We start from the raw sequence: 23,810 nt of genomic DNA, 5'->3' as shown, positions 1-23,810 counted from the left end.
TAATTGATTCAAAGAGGGGGGAAGGGCTGCTAATCAGATCTGAGCATAATGAATTGATTTAATTAACAGGGGAATCCGAGGGTCTCTGGAAACTGCGCGCATTTATTCAGTAGCAGCAGAGGCGAGCGCGGCACATAAACTGGGAGAGAGGCGGCGCGAGTTCGCTTTTAGCAATTGTCAGATTTGCAATTGGATTTGTTTGAATATAGTTGCTGTTTGGGAGCAAATGAGAGCGAGAAAGAGAGAATATTAAGCGCAGAGGAGACTCAGCCGTTCAGTCTGAGCGCCTGATCCGACCGTGTGTGCACACTTACAGATAGGAAACCACTCGATTTCTATCGCTTTTCATTGTTTTGCCTCTCTTCTTTTTTTGTGTAGCCCTTCTGCTTTATTCGCATGGAATTTATCAAGAGCAACCAGCGCGGTTTGATCGCTATTTATTCGCGTTACAGCTCAGCCCGGATAGAGGCTCCTCGCCGTGTTTATCGCCGTATTCCGCGTATGAATTATTATTGATAGGAGGGGGGAGAAAACGTGCAGACGGCAATTCATCTTTCCAGGGTTTTTTCGGTTTTTATCGAGGCGTAGTCTAGTCAGCCGCGCGTTTCAAAGCCATTTCCAGGAGCAGCTCCGAGCAGACCGAGCGGTGCAGCCCGCTGGAGCCGAGGACGGATCGCCCGGGGAAGGACTCCTCGTTCCTCAGGACGATGGTGTTGGACAAGGAAGAGGGTGAGTACCGTGCACCGCCGTGGGATGCTGGAGCCTGGGGAGGGGGGCAGAAACAAACTACTGACATTTTACACGTTTACGCGTCCCCCCCTGTCCGCCCCGGACCCCGCAGCCTCCACGGTGGCTCCTCTCAGCCCCCGTTCAGACTCGACAGGCTCCGTGTTTTCGCCCCAGAAACGTGCGTAACCGGGGCTGCTCTCTGCACCGTGAAGTTGCCACAAATACACGCCACGGCCGAACCTGCAGTTTAGTTTTTTGTGGGTTTTTTTTCTCCTGGAGGAGTTGCATGTTTATTCAGAGCAGATTTTTTTTATGATTTGATTTTTTTGCTGGTGGGTAACCCGGAGTTTGAGGATACTCCGCGGACTGCAGTGCATGTGGCTCCTCGTTTCTTTTTCCTCCTCTAAGTGCTTTTTGCGTCTGTGAAGTTGGCGAGGCAGCCTTTGACATCACCACGGGATGGGAGATGACAGCAGAGTGCTTTTAACTTGATTGCAAATTATGGATAGCGCCGTGCAACGTTCACTTACTTTCCATCAAAATAGGCCTACTTGCATTACTTATCTATTTCAATGTATTTAGGTTAATGGGTGAGGCAATCTAATTAATTTTAATTTAAATCAAACTCGCCTCTAATGACGTCCCATTTTGGATTAAACTGATGTTGAGATGTGCAGTGCATTCATCACGTCCAGCCTCTCGGTGTGCATGCACCCAATGCGTTTATGCAACATGATGGAAATATTCATAAAGAGACTTATTTACAGGAGTCCCACTGGAGGGTTTAGGTGGTCTGAGATGAAGCAATCCGGGGATGTTTCCCCTCCATCCTGTCACTTCTTTAAGAGTATTTTGAGGGTTGATTTGCAAACAATTCAGACCACCTGCTGGCATGCACAATGACAGCCTGCACACACCATAAAACAAATTCTCGGTGTTATTTCTCAAAGCAAAGTGTATTTCCAGTGTTGCACTCGAGTTTGTCCGGGGTTCCTCCTCCACCCAAAAGTAATGGATGCATTTGTAACCCATTATTTATGTTTGAAAATGGATATTTCATTTATCTTAGCAGAGCATCCTTTCACTTACACATCTAAAAACCAATAAAAGGATTGCGGCAGAGACATAAATTGGTCTGTCTGACTGAATCCATGTTGTGCTGCTAATGTACTCAAATTAACTCAACTGTAAATTGTCTCCTTTGGATGTCTGTCTAGCTAAAAGTTCGCCATATGATTCATGATTCAGATTGCTTTTAACAGTTATTGGCTAAGCAATATGGTAAATGTACAAGGTGATGCAAATGGCATTAGTGGGAAAGGATGCACAGGAGCATGTAATGCAGTCAATACTACATTAACTACTGATGCCCAATTACAGAACCAGGGAGAGAGGCTTTTAGGAGCATTAGGACTTGCAGAAAAGCTGAGATCACCTGCTGCTCATTGCCTAAAAGCTTCACCCTTTATTTGCTGGGCCCTACCAGCAGCTCCAGCGTTTTGGCCAGGTTGTCGACAGAGCAGCTTGGATCTGGTCTCCCCTCACTGTGGTGCCTCTTAGCGTTTATTGGCTCTAAAGTTATAGGCTTGTCAATTCAACCTTCTTGTCTAATGTATCCACTTAGTGCCTTGCACAAATAAATGCGTGCGTACGTGGCGAGGGAGGTGTGCGTCGGTGTTTTGGGCGGCCACATGGGCGTGCGATCGCTCTGTTTTTCTTGATTGATTTACGATTATCCCTGCATTTGTTTGTGCGAGTGGCTTTAAGTGTTCATATTTCAGGTTCGTATGCGGCCTATGAAACAGATCGTCGCTGTGTCTGGTCTTGTGTTCAAAGTCGCCGATCCAAGTTGGCAACCAAGTAATGATGCTGCTTGTTTGGCAGACTGTTTTTGAACTCTGACTTGTCTTAGAAAAGTCTGCAACAATTTGTGCTGCAAAAGCAATTACCAGAAACGAATCCCTGTGCTCCCTTATCTTAGCTCCATTGAGAAAATCTGCCTAAAACGAATAACGTCCCACTGCATCGGCCTATTAGGAGCCAAAATCCAACATTTTTAGACATACTGCTGTAAGTTGTAATTTCCACAATTACTTGCTGGGATCAAACCCGAAACATTCCTGATGATGCCAGTTTCATGCTGCATGTGCACGTTGCATGTCCCGTCTGTCGCATGCACATTGTAAACTAATCACTTTATTTTCAGATGATTAGGTCACTAACTTGTAATATACACTCTGTGGTGGAGCCTGAGTCTGGGAGTACGGAGGAGGACTGCAGAAGGAATACAGGCAGTGCTCTGTGCAATGACCTAATGTGCAGGTTATAGTTAGCAATGAATAGCAACACATGTACCAAAATATTCTGTGTCAACATTTTATTTCACCCCATGATATGAGGTTCCAATTTGCGTCTAATTTGAGGGGGGAAAAAAGCAACTCAGCCATTTTCTCTCTTTCTTCATACCAACTGCAGGAGAAGAAAGTGGGTCCACGCTGAAGGCATATTTTTGCTGAACATTAACATAACTACAGTATACTCTTTACAGACCTGAGCAAAAGAGAAATCCTCCAGCTGCTGATAAATTTCTGGTTACCTTTGCTTGTTAATTTAAGATCCTGTTATCATCCTGTCCACTGAAATTTGTACATTCATAAAGCATGTGATTGAAAAGCAATGCTTCAGATGAATACAGACTGACGATCTCTCGGCTGCTGTAATAAAACTTGGGCTTCAGGCTCCGATTTTTATTTTGAAATAATAAGAATTGCTTCATTCTTTACCAGTGTTACCATGGTAATACTGTCTTGTAGCGATGTTATATTGATTTAGAAAGTGGACAGTAATATTTCTTTTCTGTTATTTGGTTTCTGAGGGTTGATTTCTAATTTCCAGTTGGAGATTACTTTTATATGTTCCTTAAGTCTTTTCACTTTTACAAAGGAATGCAATTTGCTCTCTTGTATTTGCTATTTTCTCAGCTTATTGGTTTGCTCTTACTTCAAAATTAAACTTGCCCATTTCAAATATTGAAATTACATCTGGTTTTTGTGCTCTAGGCCTTGAACAATATTACAAACACATTGCTTCGTTTGATATTTCTTATGTCACTACAGTTTTTTTCATTAAGCTTTATTATAGGCACCTGCATCGCCTCTGCTGTACTTTTCCAATTTCTACTCAAACACAGTTTGTCAGGAGACAGCGGTGTTTCAAACAATTGCAAGTTGCACAGATTAATCTCCTCGTGCATTTGCATTCACTCCACAAAGCAGCACCAACACACACATGTGGTAACACCATTATCCACCCTGCACTGACAGGTAGCACGTCCTGCACCCTCACTGTTCAGTCCGACCATATTATACTAAGTCTGTTCTCATTATTCGTTTTAGCTAAGCTCAGGGGAAGAAAAAAAAATTAACAAAAAAAAATCACATTAATACTATTTTCAGCTGCGAGTGTTTAATTCCATCTAATCTGAGTCTGATCTTACAAATACAGAATTCTCACTAGAGACAATTTCGTCCGTCACCACTAAACCTCTAGATCCCTATCAGTCCTGATCGTCTCACATTTACGAGTGCGGGAGATTTGTATCGTTTTCCGCGATTTAAGTGGAATTCAAAGGGACCGAATTGAGACTTAAGAGACACGTGTTAGCGAGTGCACCCACCTGCCTTCGATGTAAATGGCTGCACTCATCAGTGTGGCGCACAAACTCAATTATGCACTCTTGAGCTGTAAGAGCATCCCTTTTATTATTGCCAGAGGCCACATGCTAGCCACGTTATCGCACAAATTCTCACAACCAGATCCGTGGCTACCACATGCATCACAGAGAACAGTCGATCTCTGTTGTTTTGTCCCAGGCCTGACCCTTTGTTTTTTTTTTTGCTCACCCCGGAAGATATTTTCAGCTTCAAGAGGAATTTCTGGTATGAAGTTGTTTGTGAATAGTGAAAATTCAAACTCCTAGAAAAATGTAAGAGCAGTAGAAATGTTAGGATGACAAACAGAGATGAAGAATTACTGGGAAACACAGTGACCTAGTAAAGCTCTGAAATATATGTAGACAGTAAACATGCATAGGCAAAGTACGCATTCTCAAATATAACTACCATGTACACACACACACACACACACACACACACTGCATATAGCATGTATATGTTGCTAGTTACTTATAAGTTTGAACCTGCTGCAGGCAGGTCTCACTGCCACCTGCCATTGCAAAGCTGCCTGTCTCCAGCTGCTGTTGACAACACTCATGTCAAGGTGAAAAAACAAGAATTCATACACTGATGCCTCTACAAACACACACACACACACACACTCCCTGCAACGGCTCATTAGTAGTGTTTTTTTTTTTTTACATAAGGTTATTTATTCACCTGTTTATCAGTTCTCTCTCTCTGTTCTGACTCATGTGGCACTCGGATGTACTTTGTTAAGCTAATTCTTTGCTCTATGCAAAATCATTTCTCCTTTCTTCTGTCATCGTAGGCTTAGAAAAGGAAGACAGGAAAGAGAAATGGCATGCAGCAAAGTTCCTGAGATGAGCAGATGTCAGAAGCACGGTGTCACCAGGTAGCTGAGGGCTGTATTACAGCCCAACATGCAGCATGTGACACATCTGAGAGGATTTTAGACCAGAATAGAAATAAAAGTTGATCTGTTTGTTTGATCATTACTCACTGAACGCTATTATTTATTAGTATGGAGCAGATCTTGGCGGCATCTATGGAACAGGGTAAAAAAAAAAAGTAATATAAAAATGATGGCATTTGATGAAACTGATGTTATTTTTTAAGGTGGAAAAAGCAGCGGACGGTTCTAAAAGCGGCCGTGTGCCATTTCAAGTTGTAAAGCAGGTATTCATCGGTTTGACTGACCGCTCTACTCTAAACACGAGGAAATGGACACCTGCAGAAATCCAATATTACATTATATTACTAATATATTTTTAGGAGTCTGTATGAAGAGGTCTGTTGTGTTCCCTCTATAGAGCACAGGCCATGGTGCCAACAGGACTTCTTGCCATAACTGCCATTTCCAAATGCCCCGGTCTCCTATGCTGAGCGTTTTTATTCGTTTTCGGCCGTTGCTGTGCGAGTGTGTGGCTCTGAGGATGGCACTGTTGGTCGGTCAGTCAAAGCTACTTTGTTCTTGTGGGTGTAAGGAGCAGGACGGCCTCTAGGGGCTGCTAGCGGGGCTTTTAGACTGGCAGTGTTAACTCCACACCACTTTATTGAATTCCCCGTTGCTGTTTGCAGTTTCCTGCAGGTTGAATGTCAAAAAGTAAAGTTTCGCCTTCGGTCTGAACTTCGGGGTTCTTGTTGTGACGCGCCGTGACTTTTCCTTCACACTGCTTTTGCCTTCTACCTGCCTGCACAGTCAGATGAAGATGCTGCTCTGTTTAATAACCCATAAGTTGGTTTAGTCTCTGCTTTGCAGCCCTGTAACTTGCAGCTCTTCGGTTTTCACACACAGTAACTCAGCTTAAAATCACCTTTGCTTGCTTTTGGTGGAAAAAATCTAACAAGAATGCATTCATGTCAAACACAGCTCAATTAAAAGCTTCGTTAGAGCTGATTTTTACTCCAAAAATTCAAAGAAAATGAAGATGGAGGCTTCACACTTTCACAAGATATTCCAGTAATCTTGCTGGTAAATAGGAAACTTGCTGAGAGCGAACCTCTTATTGGGTGACCTTCAGTAAATAAAATCTTAATTAAAGCTTGTGATTAAGGAGGGTAGTTCGTTTTACCCTTAAACCTAATGGATTAGCTTCTGGATATGAAGCTGTTGATTTAAGAACTGAGATGTTTGTAGCTGCAGATTCAGATGTAAATGACAGCTGCCATTCGCACACGTTCCAGCTGAACTCCACGTGAACTTAAACCTGCCTCTGAGACTCTCCATCCCTCCACTCGCATTGCTTTTCATTTCATTTGACCAGTTGTCTCGAGCTGAGGTGCCGTTTGACTTTAGCCGGTACCCAGAACGACTCCGTGAGGAAACAGTCTTTATATTATGAGCTAATATAAAAGAGTTAATTCATTAATCCATAATGAAACATCCAGTGTTATCCATAGTATTTCCCTCCTGAGAGCTTTAGGATAGAATGACGGCGTGGTTTTACCGTCCCGCGTGACATCACCACCAATCTTCACCAACACCAGCGTCTCTAATTGTGCACCCACCCAGCCAACCGACTGCCCTCATTATTTACCCTATCAGGTGTGGGAATAGGTGCTTGAATGACATTAGAGGCCCATGCTGCCAAATAACTGCCCCCTGTGGGGAATTTGCATTATTCAAGATTAAAGAACCTCACACAGTGCACCACAGTATGGTGTTCCTTCTTCCCTTCCATTTTCAACACACCGAGGACCCTGAATGGCACACCTGTCTCCTGGCATATCCTTTGAAATAATAAGTGCGCGGTAATTGCAGGGGAGTGGGGAGGATTTTGTACATCACTTCCTGACCTCATGAGTGACACAAACTTTAGAGGGCTACATTTATTCCTCTCCAGATGCATTTTTAATGCGGACTAAAAAGTGTTTGTGCATTCTGTTCCGGACGGCGGAAAGTGGCTGTGACAGGTCTAATGGTTTGATTTCTTTTGTTTTTGACAGGAATCATGAAGTGGCAGATCAGGCTGCCTCTTCCATGAAAGTTTAAATGCATATAGTTTGAGAGTATATGTTTTGGGGTTTTTTTGTTCTGTATTCAGTCTCAAATGCTGGAGGACAGTTTATCTTGAATGTACAAGGACCAAAGATGAAGATGCGTCCACCTTCTCGGTTATTGGCAGCTCGCATCTAAATGAAAAACAGTTAAATGGCAGGTTTAAGGAACTAAACATCCCAGAGCAACAGCAGTCAAAGCCCAGCAGTGCGGTCACACGTGATTGGCTAGATGAAATTCCAAATCTTCTCCCCGCTTCGTTAACACTCTGACAGTCCTCCTCTTTTTAAAAGCTCTCATGGGTTTATTTGGGGTAAAACCTGCATGATAAAAACCATGAATGTTTTGTGTCTCTTCTCCTCCTCCTCCTCCTCCTCCTCCTCGTCCTCCTTCATCTTATTCCCCCACTCTCATTTTCTTTTCCCAGCTCTCCGTTTCTCACTCTTTCTGCTGTTGACAGCTTACCTTGCAGAGCTCTAATCTCAACCTACTACTGAGCAACCAAGTGTTGGAACAAGTCGCCTTCTGTAATAATTTGGAAACTCTGCCAGTTTCATGTCTTTAAAAAAAGCAGCAATGAATTTAATTAGAAAGCTGTTGCATATCTCTGTGATACATTTCTTTTAATTAACCCCATGTGAATAAATTAAAAATAATAGGGGGCTGAAAAGTGTGGAAAAAAACACCCTAATGAAGTTTTCCGTTAATTGGGATGGAGTCTGCAGCCAAACCACAGTGAGCAGCGAGCACCAGGAGCTAACAATGCCTTCTGTAAGCCTCAGAAAAGGGCCCAGGGCCTTCGTGCTGACTTCAAGTGTAAGAAATGCACCTCTGACGTGATGGAAATGACCGTGGGCTGGGAGAAAAGGCAGTCCTGTTCCAGGCTGCTCTGCTGAGACTCCCCATGCCGCGCTTGAAGCTGGGCCAGTGTTATTGCAGCCCTAATGCGGCTGACTCATTTGGAGCGGATCAGGAGTAATTATGGTAGGGAAAGTGGCTGCCGACCGTGGGGGTCAGGACACTTGTAACATGTGAAAAGAGCAATTATTCCAGGAGACAAAACCCTCCCTTATCCTGGGCAGCGCCAGGGTCAATGCAAGGGACGGCTGGTCTCCGTTTCAGCGGGGCTTATTAGCCACAGCAAGCTGCAAAGTTTGAGAGAGTGCATCTTGTTAATGAACAGTCCCCTCCTCAACTGCACCGGCCCTGTCTGCTCTCTCTCCCACTTACTGTGGGTGTTAATTATGTCATAATCATAGCATGCATACAGTCCCAGAAATCACCTCACAGACCCCAGCATTCATACACAACCATCTGGAAAAGTAGCATGCCGTACAGTAACATAGAAGGCTCTTAGAGCAAATTATAAGAAAAAAACACAGCCCGTATGAAATGTAATATTGACTTGGGCCTTGTAAGAAACTACCTAATTTGAAAGAGAGTGCATGTGTCCCTCTCCCTGAGTGTGTGTGTGTGTGTGTGTGTGTGTGTGTGTGTGTGTGTGTGTGTGTGTGTGTGTGTTTTCATGCATATCTTTTCCTGCATATGCTCCAGCTAACGATAGGAACATGAATTAGTGGTCTTCGTTTTGTTTATCATTCAGAATATTCTCATCAGCTTTCAACTGACATGTGTATTCCAGCTGATATTATTACCAGATGTCTTGTATTTTGTCTTGGCGATAAAGAAACGTGTCTATGGGCTCAATTACAGCCATGATGGAAGCTGAATGAAAGGGGCTGATTTATGCGCACAATGGCAAGACATCTGCATGAGATCCCCATTAACCTTAGTGGCAGACACCTTGGCCCAGGGACAGGTTTTATTTGGAATTGCCATGGCCACAGCATTTACAGTGGTGGCTAAAACACAAAGGACTGGGGCAAATCGGCCCCTGAAGCCTGTAAACTGCAGACTCAGAGAGACTGTGGGAGTTTGTCTAATACAAAACCGACACAGTCATTTCAGATTTTTTTCCTGTTCTATACGTTCATTCCTGTTTTTGCCTCCTACCATCCATAGGAGGAATTACATAACTGTATACTTAAACATAATATAATATAATATAATATAATATAATATAATATAATATAATATAATATAATATAATATAATATAGTTGCCTCTTGGATTTATTTAAGATGATTCATTCAGTCATTCGGGGTTAATGTGCGCTGGTTTGGTAACTTCATGCAGCAGTTCAGACATTCATCGTCGGCCATTAGCGTCTGGCTGATGTCTTGTGCAGGAGTGCTTTGAATTAAGAGATGATGGGGGTGCTGCTGCTGCTGATGATGATGACAAATGCACTTGTTCCAGATAAATGCAATCATTTGGTAATGTAGTATCTAATTTCCTCGAGCTTCGCAGTCTGTTTATTCACCACGCTGGTGGCTAACGCCGTCTTATTTAGTGCAGCTGGGAGTCGGAATTATAGGGGCCCCCGAGAGGAGGCCCACCCAGGGCCGGCTTCCACTTCCTTGAAAGCCCACCTCCCTCCCCATGTGTCAGGAAGGCAGAGCGATTCTCATCAAGATCCTTTACCTCCCCGCGCACCGGCAAAGTCTGCATCACACCATGGCGTCAGTGCTCTTAATTGATCAAAAGACATTTAACAAAACAGAGAAGCAGATGTAACTGTCCTCTCTGCCATTAAGGTTGAGTGCCTGTGAGAGCAGCTGTTCCTCTGGGATCATGTTTACTAGTGTAGTGCTAAAAAACCACCAGTTTCTAAGTGAATCTCCTCACAATTTACAAGAAAACATCATATAAACCGAATAGTTGATCAACTTTAAAATGATTCGCAGTTTGTCACATTAACATCTGCAAGTTTAAGTTCTCAGAGCTTTTCTATTTTATATAAACTGAAGCTGGAATAGAAAATAACGTTAAATTTAGCTGCTTTAAACTCATAGCAGTTGATGCCAAGAAGAAAACAGTCTCCTTGTGATGTGAATTAAATGACAAATGTGATGATGGTCTTTGGATTCATAGGGAGCCGGTGTACATTACTCTTATGTCGCATACGATTCAAGCACCTGCTCACTTGCCTGCTTTAAAAATAGCAACCAAACAGTTTAGTGATAATGACGGGAAAACGGGGTTCGGGCCAAAACATCTGTCTTTTCAGTCTCACCATGTCTATGTGGTAATTGTAGTTTTCTATTTTCTATTTCCTTGAGTGCTCCGAACAGATTTTCTTTTAAAACCTTAAATATATCAAAAAAAAAAAAAAAAAAAGGTTAGTGGACTGATGTGATTTTTTGATAGCTGCAAAGATGGAAGTGTAAATGGGGTAACAGGAATCGGATGCTATCTATAATGGAAAATACATGCTCTGACAGACTGCTTGGGCCGAGTAAAACTAACTATACATATTCTTGAAAGATAGAATCTTAAAAAAAAGGGAGAGAGATGACAGGCCTTTACACACGGTGCTAATGGCAAATTAAATTCCTTCTCAGGAAAGGATATTTGGCAGGGCAAGTGCTGTCTCTCCACTTTGAGGGGTAAAATGCATCCCTTGTTGGAGAATGAATCGTGATGTGGAGAGGCATGCTTTTGGTGACATCAAATGACACTGGAAGGTCAGTGGCACTTGTATCTGTTAAATGGATTGGATTAAGTGGAGGCTGCTGCTTCCTTTCATAATGCAGCTTTTCTTTCTGGGAGGTGGCAAGCATTGGAGGTTCTGTTGTACTCCACCGTTTCACAGAGCGCCGGGAGTGGTGACAGGTGCAAGAAAATGTCTCATGGCATTAAGGGAATTGAAAAGACATTTACTTTACACAATCATTTTTTTTTTTCTGTCACCGCTCTTTGTTTAGTAGGTTTTAGCTACTGCTTGCTACACTACTATTAAAGCTGTTTTCCAGAGGCTGCTTTGGTAGAAGACATCAAACCCGTGTTTGTTCCCCGCAATGGCTTCAAGAAAAAGGCAGCAGTTGAAATGTGCACACTGGTTTCCTGGCAGACATTAGGTGTGCCTTCACAGAAACATCTCTCTCTCTTACAGACAAGCCTCAAGGACCGGGACGTATGCTTGGAGAAATGAATGTCTGACTAACTGCAAACACGGAAGCCGGGTCGCGCTAACACACAGACGGCGTTGTCACTTTAATGATGCTGAGCAGGGTTTTAAGCAACGCGTGCATCCAGTGGCGGGGTTGAGCTGCACACGCTGACTGCAGGATAGGTTAAGCTTTGGCCTTTTCAAACGTGATGTAAAACACACACATGATACGGCTGCGGAGTGTGTGGCGGGCGGTGGTCTCAACCAATTAGAAGCAGTTCTCTGGAGGTGGAGGAACGACCTTTTTGTATAATTAGTTCTCTTATTTAAAGCAAAGATTTTGAGTAGAATAACTAATTAGGTGTCATAAAAGGCAAATTAAAGATTTTTGTGATCCCTGGGGGAATTGCAGCAACTCCTTTCGTTTTCTTTGCACAAGCTCTGGAGCGCACACGCGTGCACATGTACACAGACACACATACACACACACACATATATACAGGCGCGCACACACACACACACACACACACACACACACACACACACACACACACACACGCCGGCATTCGCTCTCTCTCCTCATTAAGACTGTTTTTAGTTCTGTAGAAGCCTGTCAGGCGAGCACTGTTGGCATACCTGCAGAGAGCTCCCCTAACAAGCCATGAAATACAGGTAGAAGAGTCCGCCCTTATCCAGTGTGGCTTGAATTTGAAGCTTTTTAGCTTCATTTACACTGAACATTGGTATTTATAGCAGGTTTTGTGATCCTAATGCGGCAGCTTCAAGGGTTCTGTTTTGGGAAGGGAGGGAGGTGAGGGAGCTGGAGGGCAGGCAGAACGCTAATTGATGGCTCCCATCACCAGCACTGGACCAATTAGCCTCTCCTTTCCACTTCTGATAAAGAAATAAGACGGCTCAACACCACTGGAGCACTTACTGACATATAAACCAAAGCCATAAATTTGACTAACAAGCTCTCCTATTCCTTTCACCTCTTTTTTAAAAGGGGAAATGCTAATTATATTACATTCATAGCAATATTGATGTGGGGATGGCCAAAAATTGCAGAGCAAATCTGGATTCAATAAGGTACTTTGTGAGTCCATTTACATGTGTGTATGCGCATACGAAGGAGACAGAAAGGCAGCGAGAAATGATTTGCTATTCTAAAGAAGTTCTTCTGAAGGGTGGAATAGGGCTTTTTGTGAAAGAGAGTGAACCTGACAGACTTAACTAAGAAAAACAGTGCACAGAGTGAAGCAGTCCCACGTCGCCAGCCGACGCCGTGTTTATCACACAGCCAGCTGCAGAAGTTAAAGCCAAAATGACCGTATTCACGCTTTACACGACTGCCGAGCACGCCGTCGCAACCGCGCATACTTTTCTGCCAAAAAAAAATGCAAACAAAAAGTTTATCCGGCCTGGACAACATGTACCTGTGCACGGCGCTGAAGTGCAGCAGCAGAACAGTGACATTTCATGTAAAACTCTGTGTAATGTCTTTAAAACGGGCCTTTACGGATACCCACACATACAAACCGCTGGTCGAACCCCCTGTGATGCAGAGTGTCCAGTCTTTTTTTTTTTTAGAAAGAGAGAGAGAAATGTGTTTTGAAAGTAGAGTGGCAAGTGGCGTCCACTGTGTGTTCTTTTAGACGGATCAATAGCTCAGTGTGTGAGAGAGTGTCTTAAGAGCTGTTGTCTTGTGCTTTCAGCTGTGGCAGACCTGTTAGTGCTACAGAGGGGAGCTGCGCGCCCCTGCCTCTGTACCAGCAGTGGCCTGAGGGGGGCTTTTAGTCCAAACACAAATGTCAACCACACATAGACTATTAGTGTTTAGTGCAGTTATTAAATGGACTTTATTTGTCCTTTAGGAGGCTAAAAGGCGCACTTAAAGGGGACCTGCGTGACAGCAGGGCAATTTGCGAGTTTGGTAACTTAGGCTCGCTCATTGCAGACACATGAGTACAGATAAGTGTAAAAGGAGGAAAGGCTGTAATGCACTGAGCAGGGAACAGTGTGTGTGTGTGTGTGTGTGTTTGTGGTTTGTGTGCACACGTGCTTGTGTGTGTGTGTGTGTGTGTGTGCGTGAGTCCGTGGCAGTGTGTGTGTCCCTGAGTGTGTCTGGATTGAAACACACACAGTGAGTGTATGCTAAAAGGCACTTAGGCCATAACATATCTCACTGGGGTCTGGTAGCAACGTTTTTGTGGTCAGAGGCTTTTTAAAAGGTTAATGTTAATCTATACCAAACAAAGCCCATGAGGAGCTTTTACAGCTGTGGACAGTTGAGTGAAATGGGCTTTGATGAAATGGTAGGTAACTAACATACTACGCAGCTTGTTGTAAATACCACAGTAGGCAAAACAAACAGTGTGTCTCCTATTCTCAGGAATACATAAGACATGGCCGTGCTCCTGCAGCCCGCTGCCAGTGATCGTGTAACTTTTGTATTACAGCGTGTTCGTAGTGGAACAAGTAAGTCAAGGCTTTGTAGTCCAATGTGACCTGTGTGCCTATCTACATGGAAGAATGTTTTCTTTAATGCATATGAAGCAGGTAGGCAGTGTGCTGTGGCAGTGTGCTGTGGCCGTGTGCGAGGCCAGGCTTAGACGCCTCGAGAAGCAGCCAGCTTATCAAAAAGAGAACATGAAAAGTCACTCGTGTTCCTGGGCCGTAAATCACGCATGGCTGTTTGTCTCCTTATCACTACAGGTGTGCCGATGCTCTCCGTCCAGCCCAAAGGGAAACAGAAGGGGTGTGCTGGCTGCAATCGCAAGATTAAAGACCGCTACCTGCTCAAGGCCCTGGACAAATACTGGCATGAGGACTGTCTCAAATGTGCCTGCTGTGACTGCCGCCTGGGGGAGGTGGGCTCCACCCTCTATACGAAAGCCAACCTCATCCTCTGTCGCAGGGACTACCTGAGGCAAGAAAGACACAATTACCTTTTCTCCACTCACAACAATTAGAAAAGCCGTGCCATTTCATGAGCTGTGTGACTTAAAGGGATCACTACGCCTCTTTGTTTTGTTTTAACCCCCGTCGGTTTGTCGGTGAGCTCACCGTGGCTCCTGAACACAGTTAAAATCAGCCGACGTCATCATTGTGGTAACCATGACTCGGCGCTATGAGTTTGCATCATATTCTTTTTACAGCCTGCATACAGCAGAAGGTAATGCTGGTTTGGGATGCTTGTATTTTGCATAGGCAGGAAAAAAACAAAAAACATTTTGGGAATTTTGGGAGCAGCATTACGCCATATTTTGTATTCCATAAATAATATATAAAAATAATCTGCAAAGCATGAAACACAGTCGTTGTGTTTGGCTGCATCCACAGAATGCAGACATGCAAATAAAATCTATGACAGCAAACTGTTTCTAGCTTTAACTGCTGTTACTGATTGTTTCCTAATAAGTATTAGTTTTATCGTATTAAAGGTGGAGTCTGTGATTCTGGAGAACTATTGCTAACATTCAGACAGTAGCTAACTAGCATCCCTCTCATTCACTGTCTCTCGCCTCGAATAGTGATGTCTGGATCGGTCCGGGTTGTGTGGAAACAGCAGATTTTTATTTATTTCTTTTAATGGACAGACAGCAGACTGTGAGGAGATGTTTCCTGAATCTGGATGAGCAGCTCTGGCTTTAGCTTTAACAGACATGACGCGACCTAAAGATGAAAATCACACTCTGTCGTCGTCGATGAGTCTTTTTTTTTTCTGTGTGTTTACTCGTGTCATGGAGGAGACATGCTCTCAGTTGTACCAGAGCTGTAAGCTGTGAGAAACCTCCAGGCAGGCTTGTTGCTTCTCCAGTGCCACCCCCCACCCCCCTGTCAGATGCCCCTGCCATCTGCTTGTTAAATTAAACATGACCATTTCCTGGGCGTTAGGTCACATTCCCTACCATTTATCCGGGAGGGAATCCCCTTGGGGCCGACTTAGGGATGCCGGTGCCTTACCCCCCCCTACTACCCCCTTTCTCAAAACTGCCTATCCTGCACCGTCCTCCCCCCGCCGCCGCCTCCCCGTGGCCCTTCTGCCTGCTTGTCTTTCAGCTCACCCTCACTCTTATCTCTGACTTACTGACTCGCTTCGGATCCATTTATTATTCTAATTCGAGAGAGTAAATTAAAAAGAGCTTCCTAATTTCAAATCACTGCTAAAAATCCAACGCAAGGAGGCCTTTAATCAGCTTGGTCTTCCTCCTGCCCCACTCACGGCTTCCAATGATATTTCACTTTCATCTCGGCTCTTCTCTGACCTGGAAGAAGCCCGCAGCCCACTTGAGAGGCGCTTAGGGACGTTACGTTGAGATAGGCCATTACCATCCATCAGTCCCCACCCACAGTTAATGCTTTTAAGATGCAGTGAGAGGTCCAGTAAGACCTGATGTTGCCCCCAGAAGGGGCAGATGGTGCAGATGAGGTAATAATAAATGGGCAAATGACCGAGAGAAGGCAAAAATGATGAAGCTCGGAGTTTCGCTTGGTAAAATACATCAGCTGAAAGGATAGCAACCCCAACCCCAAAGTCATGAGGGCCTCACCGGCACGGCGAGGGGAGACGGAGAAGCTTTCCTGCACATTAGACCGGCGAGATGTAGAGGTCAGAGAAGGGATAAAATACGGAGAATGACATATAAAATCAAGAGTAAGGAATACTAAAATAAGAATAAAAAGGGAAGAGGAGTAGAGAGCTTCCTGTGCTCCTGTGCTGCCCCAGATTGTCTAATGAAATCCATCCCACTCGCCTGCTCTTCAGCCTGCGACAAATGCAGAACACTTAATGGCTGAGATGCTTGAGATGAATTCTATTATGGAACAAATTAAAAACCTTGCCTTGCGTATAGAGAAGAGGCAGTTTGAGAGACCAGAGTATTCGAAAGTAGGTGATGCAGCCTCCATCCGGCGCCGGTTTCCTTTTCATTCCTTCTTTTCTGAGCAGTAAGACGAAGGCTCCCCTCACCTGCAGTAATGAAGTTAAATCTGTGCACTGAATTAGCCTCCTGCACTTCATTAAAGACAAGCAGTGGATCAAACACACTTTGGTTATTTCCCAGGGTTTGGAACCCTGCCATGCTCACATTAATTATTATAGGAGCTCCATCTGTGATTGTCCTTCAGTGGCATTAGCAACTTATTGAATGCACTCACACTTTCCCCCAATCTTTCCCTTCAACACACACACACACACACAGGCATCAGAAATGCGCACACACACCTCTGCCAGTGTCCTCCCCTGCCCTTCAAAATCATGCACCAACAAAAAGTTCGGCTCCAATCTACCTGCTCTGTATCAAGAGAGGGTTTTTTTATGAGCAACTTGTTTCATCAAAAAATAAGAAGCAGGAATTAATTAGGCATTTCCTTTATGTCTGGGGCCAAAGGATTTACGACTTCACCAGAGGGTTGACAATATAGTCGTGGTGTGATCATCAGGACTCGGAGCCTGAAATCATTTAATCTTCTATTTCATATACTAGAGAGGACATAATAGTCCTCCACTTATCAAAATTGGGTATAATTAACTGTAAGAGGAAAACGTTTTCAAGATAATGAACATTATAAGTTATCCACAAACCGATGAAATAGCAGGGGGAAGATGATAGCTCCATCTGGATGTGACTGTTTTTCAAATCTGTCCTCTCCTCGCTCCTCTAGGAAGTAAAACAGTTGCTCTTCCTCCGTAACAGTTGCTCTTCTTTTTTTAGGCGAGACGGATCTGAACAGAAAGGTTTACACTTTGAAAAAAGACACAACTGTTGGGGAAGGTCAGAACATGCGATGCATGCATTAACAGCTTTCCCTTTTATGAAATCTGACAAACCCAGAGCAGGCAGGGAAGTCTCAAAGAGCTCAGAGAACAGGTAGAAAACTTCAAGAGCCACAGCCCAATCTGAGGGAAGCAATACAGAGAGGCAGATGATGCACTGTAGGAGCTTTAAGGGGTTTGAAGTTAGCAAAGCAGGAAGTTGAAAGAACTAAAGAAGGCCCTCTTTTCTCTAAAGACCCATTGTAATAACTCAATAACAGAGGAAGGAGAGCCGCTTTACGTTCCTGCGGTCCAACGCTGCTCGCAACATCCCACACCGGCAAACAGAGTTTGGTTTCTAGCGACTGAATCAGAACTCCTTTACAGGTGACAGAGAGCGGGCGGTGGAGACGCCGCCATAGGAGGCCTGTAAGCAGCGGGAAAGTATCTCCAGACGTAACAATGAGCCAACAGAAATTAAGAACCGAAACTGGATTGTTTACAAACCAAGCCAGTAGACATATAATTAGATCTGCGCTACAACAATGGTGACGAGTGATCCAAGTGCTAAAGCCGACAGTCTGAGACAGTCAGAGGGAAACTCAGTGTCTGGTAGATATAATAGAAGTTACCGCTGGAAGTACAGTATGGTCATGAATTAAAATGAAAAACAAATGTGTGAAGAAAACAACAACATTTAGGCCACAATAGTAAAAATGAAATGAACTTGCAGACTGTAAAAAGAATTATACTAAAATATGTATTGCACAGTAAAACAAAATGTGGGTGCAGTAACAGGTATGTTTTAGATGTAGGACAGGTGTGTGCATAAAGAGATGATTTGCTGCTTTACTTGTCGTATAAGAAAGTAAACTAAATATCATTTATTGTGCTGGATCAAACCAGACATGAGAAGCTGCTACTCTAGTTGCAGCCCTACAAACTATTATGAATGAATAATAAAAAAAAAATGTCATATTATATCTGAATACATCAGATAATTAAATTTGAAAAAAAAACACACTCACTTTGACTTTGAATTCTCCTGCACAGAAACCTGCGCCTGAATGTCTCACCGGTTGTGGAGAGCAAATCCAAATCAGCACTCCTAACCCTCTAATCCATTTAAATTTTATTTTTAAAATGAAATTTAAATCATTCATGATGCCTGATCTGTGCAACACGCAGGCTGCAGTGTATTACAGGCAGCTTGGATAATAACATTTTTGAGAAATTTGCCATTTTATTTAAACAGAAAGGCTGAAAAAAAAAAAAAAAAAACAGTGTTGATGTTGATTTTTTTTTCTCCTACTCTGCCTTAGAGAATATTGGTGTATTCAATCCAAATGAGCGGGAAATGGAAGTGCATGAGCCACTGCACACCTACAATGTGGGATATGTGTCAGAACAAAACGCGGGAATTCTTTAGAAAATAGTCCATTCAGACGACAACAACAAAAAAAAATCTATTTTTAATTAAATGAATTCGTGTTTTTCAAAAGCAATTTACAGCTTGTGTTCTCTGAAGGCGTCGTTTCAGTAAAACACCTTTTAACGCCTAAACAGCCATCGTTGGGCTGCTCCACAGATCTCTAATCACAGCTGATAATTGACCTCATCACTGGATTCCATTTCAAAACCTTAAACACACGTACTTTTTGGTTTCTTTGCAGTAACGCGCTGCATCCTCGGCGCTTACATCGAGTTTTGGTGTGAAATTCATTGCTTACTAAACATAGCGTGGCCCCTCAGCTGTTACTCTGCTGCATCGGTGGCTCTTTTTTGGCTGCTTTTAGCTTCACAGGGGCAGGAAGAGAAGAGTGTAATGTGTTTGAACAGTTCTCTCAGGCTGTAATCTCCTCTTAGCACAAGGAGCTCAATTAAGCCATATGTTGATGCCACATTATAACCCAGACACATCAACTGTTGGCTGAAGAACTGTGTGAGTGGGACACAGCCACATCCGGAGCACTCTCCTATAATCCGGCTCTTCTGTGCCAAAACTCTGCCTGTGATTGTAAATCACAAAGCAGATAAGGAAATCAGGTTAGCATGAAAGAAGTGAATTGCTTCATGGCGTGAAGACTATTTAGGTGATTAGGAGGAAGCGGCGTCGGTGAGGAGAACACGCCACAGCGCTGCTTCCAAGGCCCGTGTCATCGTTCTGTGCTATTTCTAGAATATTTAGTTTCCTCACAGACCCAGGGTGTGGAGTTTGAAAGATGTGGGCGTTTACCAGACACAGAGGTTATAAATTTGTAGTTTCCAATACCAAGCTCAAATAAGCCTCATAATAAAGCCGGAAAGAGGTTATACCCACAGTATTTGAATTATTGGTTTGCAGAGAATATAGAGCTGCGAGGTAAGAAAAAAAAAAAAAACTGGCCACAGATGTGAGACACTGCTTTGACTGAAGGTAGAACTTAGTGTCAGCAGCAAGCTGGGCTTCCCCACCAGGCGTTTTCACAACCTGTATGTATCAACTGAGCACCATGTCTGCAGCCCAGCAGGGCGTAATGGAGATGGGTTAGAATAATCCTAGGAGCTGTTATAGGTGTGTGCCAGTCAGCCTGTGAGAGTGACCGAGGCTCTCTGGGCTCTTTCACTCGCTCGCTTCCCCGGGGGAGAGAAAAGGACATCGCTGCGTGAATTAACCTTCACTTAATCCAAGTTTGGAGACTGAAAAACTCGTAGTTGTTGGTTTTTGTGCAAGAAAAAACTCCAAATACAAACGCTGGAATATATTGATAACAAGGTGGGTTTGTGATATTTGGTGTGTTTTGGATCAATACTGAATGTGTCGGGTTTTTATTTTTTGTAGATAAGCTAAAGTCTTTGTGTCTCCCTGTGAACACACACATGTCGGTGCCACAGAGCGCCCTGTGGGTGGCAGATGTCGACTGTACGAGGACATTCGGTTTCTCACTGAAACAGTAACCAGTTGTAACAATGTCTCAGTTTAACACCCCGTGAATCCCTCTCATGGAACATAACAACCTTTCTCCCTCTGTTTCTGTCTCTCCTGCTCCTCTGGGGCAGTGGCCCCTAATTAGAAGCAGAGCTGCTGGATAGACATTTTCTTTAACAAGGTGAAAGCAACTGAATGGGACTAGCATAAACGAGGCAGAATATCAACACTGCGACTCCTCCGTCTGAGCTCTACAAGTTTTGGGGGGGAAGAGTGTTTAACATACTGTTGGAATGACAATCTGCTGTTGCCTTATCCCCTCTTGCAAAGCTGTGAAGCGGTCCTTCTCCTGCTGCAGAATATATAAATCTATCTGTGCCTCAGAATCTCCAAATTAAACATAGAGGCAGGCGCTTGGAAAATGAAAATGTAAATCTGACTGGGAAAAGCATTTGAGGTTCCTTTGCTTTGAGGAAAGAAAGAGATCTACACCAGCGCCTTCTTGCTGTGTTTGTGACCTTTATCATTTGGCTCCTATTTAATAAGCCCTAAACAAGCTGCAGAGAGTCTGTTCACCGTGAAACATTTAGTTAACTCTTCAAGGTTACATCCGCCGTCACTGTTCCAGGTTCTTCTCTGAATGAAAGAGGACGCCGGCGAGAGACAGACAGACAGACAGACAGACAGCCAGAGGAGGGATTGAGCGTGAATCCTTGCAGCGGAAATCTTTTTGAACTTATGACTACATTATAGAACGTAGCCTCTGTGTAAAAATCCAGCCGGCTTTGGTCGGAGACAGACTCATTAGGTGTTTTAGTTTTTGAAAGACGAAAACTTTCAGCGGTTCAAATGGTTTGCCTCGGACCTGTTTTCATTGCTTTCGCAGCGTTCAAGTGGGGAAATTCTTTGAAGAAGGAGATTAAAACCATGTGATCATTTTAATGAGATCATTAGCCAAGAATTAAGATCTATGTTTGTAACTCTCATTAACAAAAATACCAACCGAATGCCAGGAAAGATTTTTTTTACATCCTGCATATTTTTGATTTGGGTCCGTTTCCTCTTTCTTTCCACTGCGGCTCTTTTTTTTTTCTTTGCTGTTGTTCTTTCTGTCACTTTGCTACGTTTTTGTTTGCTCTCTTATTGCATCAAGGTAAAGGGAAGGTGGGTTAATCTCTGCCTGTGCTCTCTGTCTTTCAGGCTCTTTGGTACAACAGGGAACTGTGCTGCCTGCAGTAAACTGATCCCAGCCTTTGAAATGGTGATGAGAGCCAGAGATAATGTTTACCATTTGGACTGTTTTGCCTGTCAGCTTTGTAACCAGAGGTAAGAATGGGGGATCGCACACAACAGCATCGCCTTTTTTTTAAGCGCTAAAACGGCCGGTCGCTTAAATATTAGTGACTCATTGGTGCAACTGAAATTATATCTTCTAGTACGTTTTAATAGCGCTCTATTGCAAACCACAGGTTGCAAAAAAATCAAACTGTCGTTGTCCTGTTGTGTTGTAGGAATAAAGGTTGCTTTACTGCATGTGCAATGCCCCGCTAATTATTTTCTATTATGACACACTGCCAGCCAATTTGTCCTCGTTTGTGCCTAAATCTGTAAATCTTTTAAGCCAGCGGGATGTAAAATTAGCTCTTTTTCTTATGTGTCCAGGAGGTTAAAAAAAAAAACCTCCTCCAGAGGTGTGCATGAGGGAGAAAAGACCCACATCGGTGTGAAATGATGTTTCCTAAGGGAGAGGAACTATTATGAAATTGGAGAGAGCACAAAGCCTATGCTGTGATGTACATAGAATATGACATACCCAAATATTGCTTTTTCCCATTAATATACTGTCAGTAATGGCACCACTCTGAGAGCAGAACGTCCTTTGCATGCTTGTCAGGGGTGCTGTGACCCTGTTCCTCCACACAGCACAAGCCCATTAACCTTCTGCAGGCCAGATTCAGTTACCATAGTGAACACCTGCTGTAAGGGAATTATGACTGCAGTCTCTCTTCTCAGCTGGCAGACACGAAGCCAGGTCTCATCTGGCATAGCATTGCCATGGCTGTGACTGTTACCAGCTTTATTTACTGTGTTACCAGCCTGGCACATCACTAAAGCCAAGCTATTTTCAGCTATATTCTTATCTTCGCTCCCCTTCAGTCACATTATGGAGCTGTGTCCACTGTCACACAAACAAACAGCAGCATAGAGGAGGAGAACATCAGCAGGGCAGGCTGCTGCGTGTTATTCTCCCTCTTCAATTGGCTCTGAGACTTTAGAGGGAAAAATGTTCTGGAGCACTGGAACCAAACTGCTAACCCCGTAGCAGAGTTTCCTTGGAAACTCTGGCGGCGCCACCGCGGCTTTTGCCAGGCCGGAGAGAGCTGACCTGCCTTTCACTGGGTGCCAGCGCTCGTGTCCGTTTGCTTTGAACCAGGATAGCTTTTTAATCTACTTCTATTTGAAGCCGCACATTTATGATGACCATCAAAACGGGCTCCGAGTGCGCCGAGGCACGGCGTCGGCGTGCGCGAGCCAAATGTGCGCAATCAAATGAAACCGTCGTTACCTACTGATCTTAAATGCGACGCCTCTAACTGCCAGAGCCGGACGGAGTCGGCCGGGCGGCGGCTTTGTCAGGACGCCAGCGCTAATCGTCTTTGTGCTTCTAACGGCGGCTTTTGTCTTGTGTTTGTGTCTGCCAACAGGTTTTGCGTGGGGGACAAGTTTTTCCTTAAAAACAACATGATTTTGTGTCAAATGGACTATGAGGAGGGCCAGCTGAACGGCAGCTTTGAGACACAGGTTCAATAGTTGGAACCTCACGGCAGCAACAGTCGGCTCCACACTTTACACAGAAAGATGGATGTTCTGCTGCACTTGGAAAAAAGACAAGCGTCTGTCTGCTTGCCTGCAATACTTTTTAAGACCCCTTTATCAGTCCCTAAGGACTCTATTGTACATGTTCATCTTTTTGCCCCTCCCACACCCCAACACTGAGCAGTTACAGATTTTGATGTACAGTTGTGCCTGCTTAGCTGAGCACTGTATTGCTTGTATGTTTTGTGAAATTTGTTTCAGGTTTGTTTTCTGTTTCTTTTAGAAATGGTTCACTGGAGGGTATGTACAGTCTGTTTTCTCTGTATATATAAACTGGAACATTTATTTTATGAAATGTAATGCAATTTTATTACTAGTGTGAATTAAAGATTCTTAAATGTTCATAGTGAGTTTTTTTCTCTTACCAAAACCAAAGTTGTTGGAGGAGGTTTAAGCCCATGTGTTGATATGTAATCATGTATCCAGAAAACTGCAATGCCATGAAAAAAAAAAAGAGAAAAAAAAAAAGCCTTGCAAGAGAAAAATATATTTGAAGTCCTCTTTAAAACATGATGCAACAAAACAAGTTTTATTACATTTTGCAGAGTTCTGATGGAATTAGAAATGCTGTTTAAAATGAACTAAATAAGATTTTATTTGGAATAAAAGAATGCTTCTCCAAAACTGTGTTGTTGTGAGCGTGCAGGTGTCATGAAAGGGAGTGAGATAAGCCGGGCTGCTCTCTGTGATTCATGCTTCACTAATTGCCATCTGATTATGAGGGTGAATTGGCCTGGAAATGAAATGCAACAGCAAATAAATTAGAGAGAAAATAAATGCTCATTGAGTTTTGAGCTCATTCAAACTCATCAGCGACAGAAGTGCGGCGC

General features: G+C 43.6%; 1 protein-coding gene across 1 annotated transcript; it reads left to right on the top strand.

Moving 5' to 3' along the window:
* The first annotated feature begins 484 nt into the window (after nt 1–484).
* lmo1 (LIM domain only 1) lies at nt 485–23,326 on the top strand. Its single transcript, XM_008290418.1, has 4 exons — nt 485–729; nt 14,153–14,366; nt 21,304–21,429; nt 22,809–23,326. Exons 1-4 carry the CDS (start codon nt 708–710, stop codon nt 22,912–22,914), a joined length of 468 nt encoding a protein of 155 aa, XP_008288640.1. The 5' UTR covers nt 485–707; the 3' UTR covers nt 22,915–23,326.
* Nucleotides 23,327–23,810: the final 484 nt, after the last annotated feature.

This window comes from Stegastes partitus, unplaced genomic scaffold, assembly GCF_000690725.1.
Source record: "Stegastes partitus isolate 25-593 unplaced genomic scaffold, Stegastes_partitus-1.0.2 Scaffold672, whole genome shotgun sequence".
In the NCBI taxonomy this organism is placed as follows: Eukaryota; Metazoa; Chordata; class Actinopteri; family Pomacentridae; genus Stegastes; species Stegastes partitus.
Note: the sequence above shows the minus strand (reverse complement) of the source record. Positions and strands in the feature narration are given on the sequence as shown.

What these genes read in the sequence shown, in the direction of transcription:
- lmo1 (XM_008290418.1), top strand. Translation starts at nt 708, where the DNA reads ATGGTGTTGGACAAGGAAGAGG. An exon ending in TGTCGCAGGGACTACCTGAG is followed by an intron (nt 14,367 to 21,303) that starts GCAAGAAAGACA and finishes TCTGTCTTTCAG; the next exon opens with GCTCTTTGGTACAACAGGGA. An exon ending in TGTCAGCTTTGTAACCAGAG is followed by an intron (nt 21,430 to 22,808) that starts GTAAGAATGGGG and finishes GTCTGCCAACAG; the next exon opens with GTTTTGCGTGGGGGACAAGT.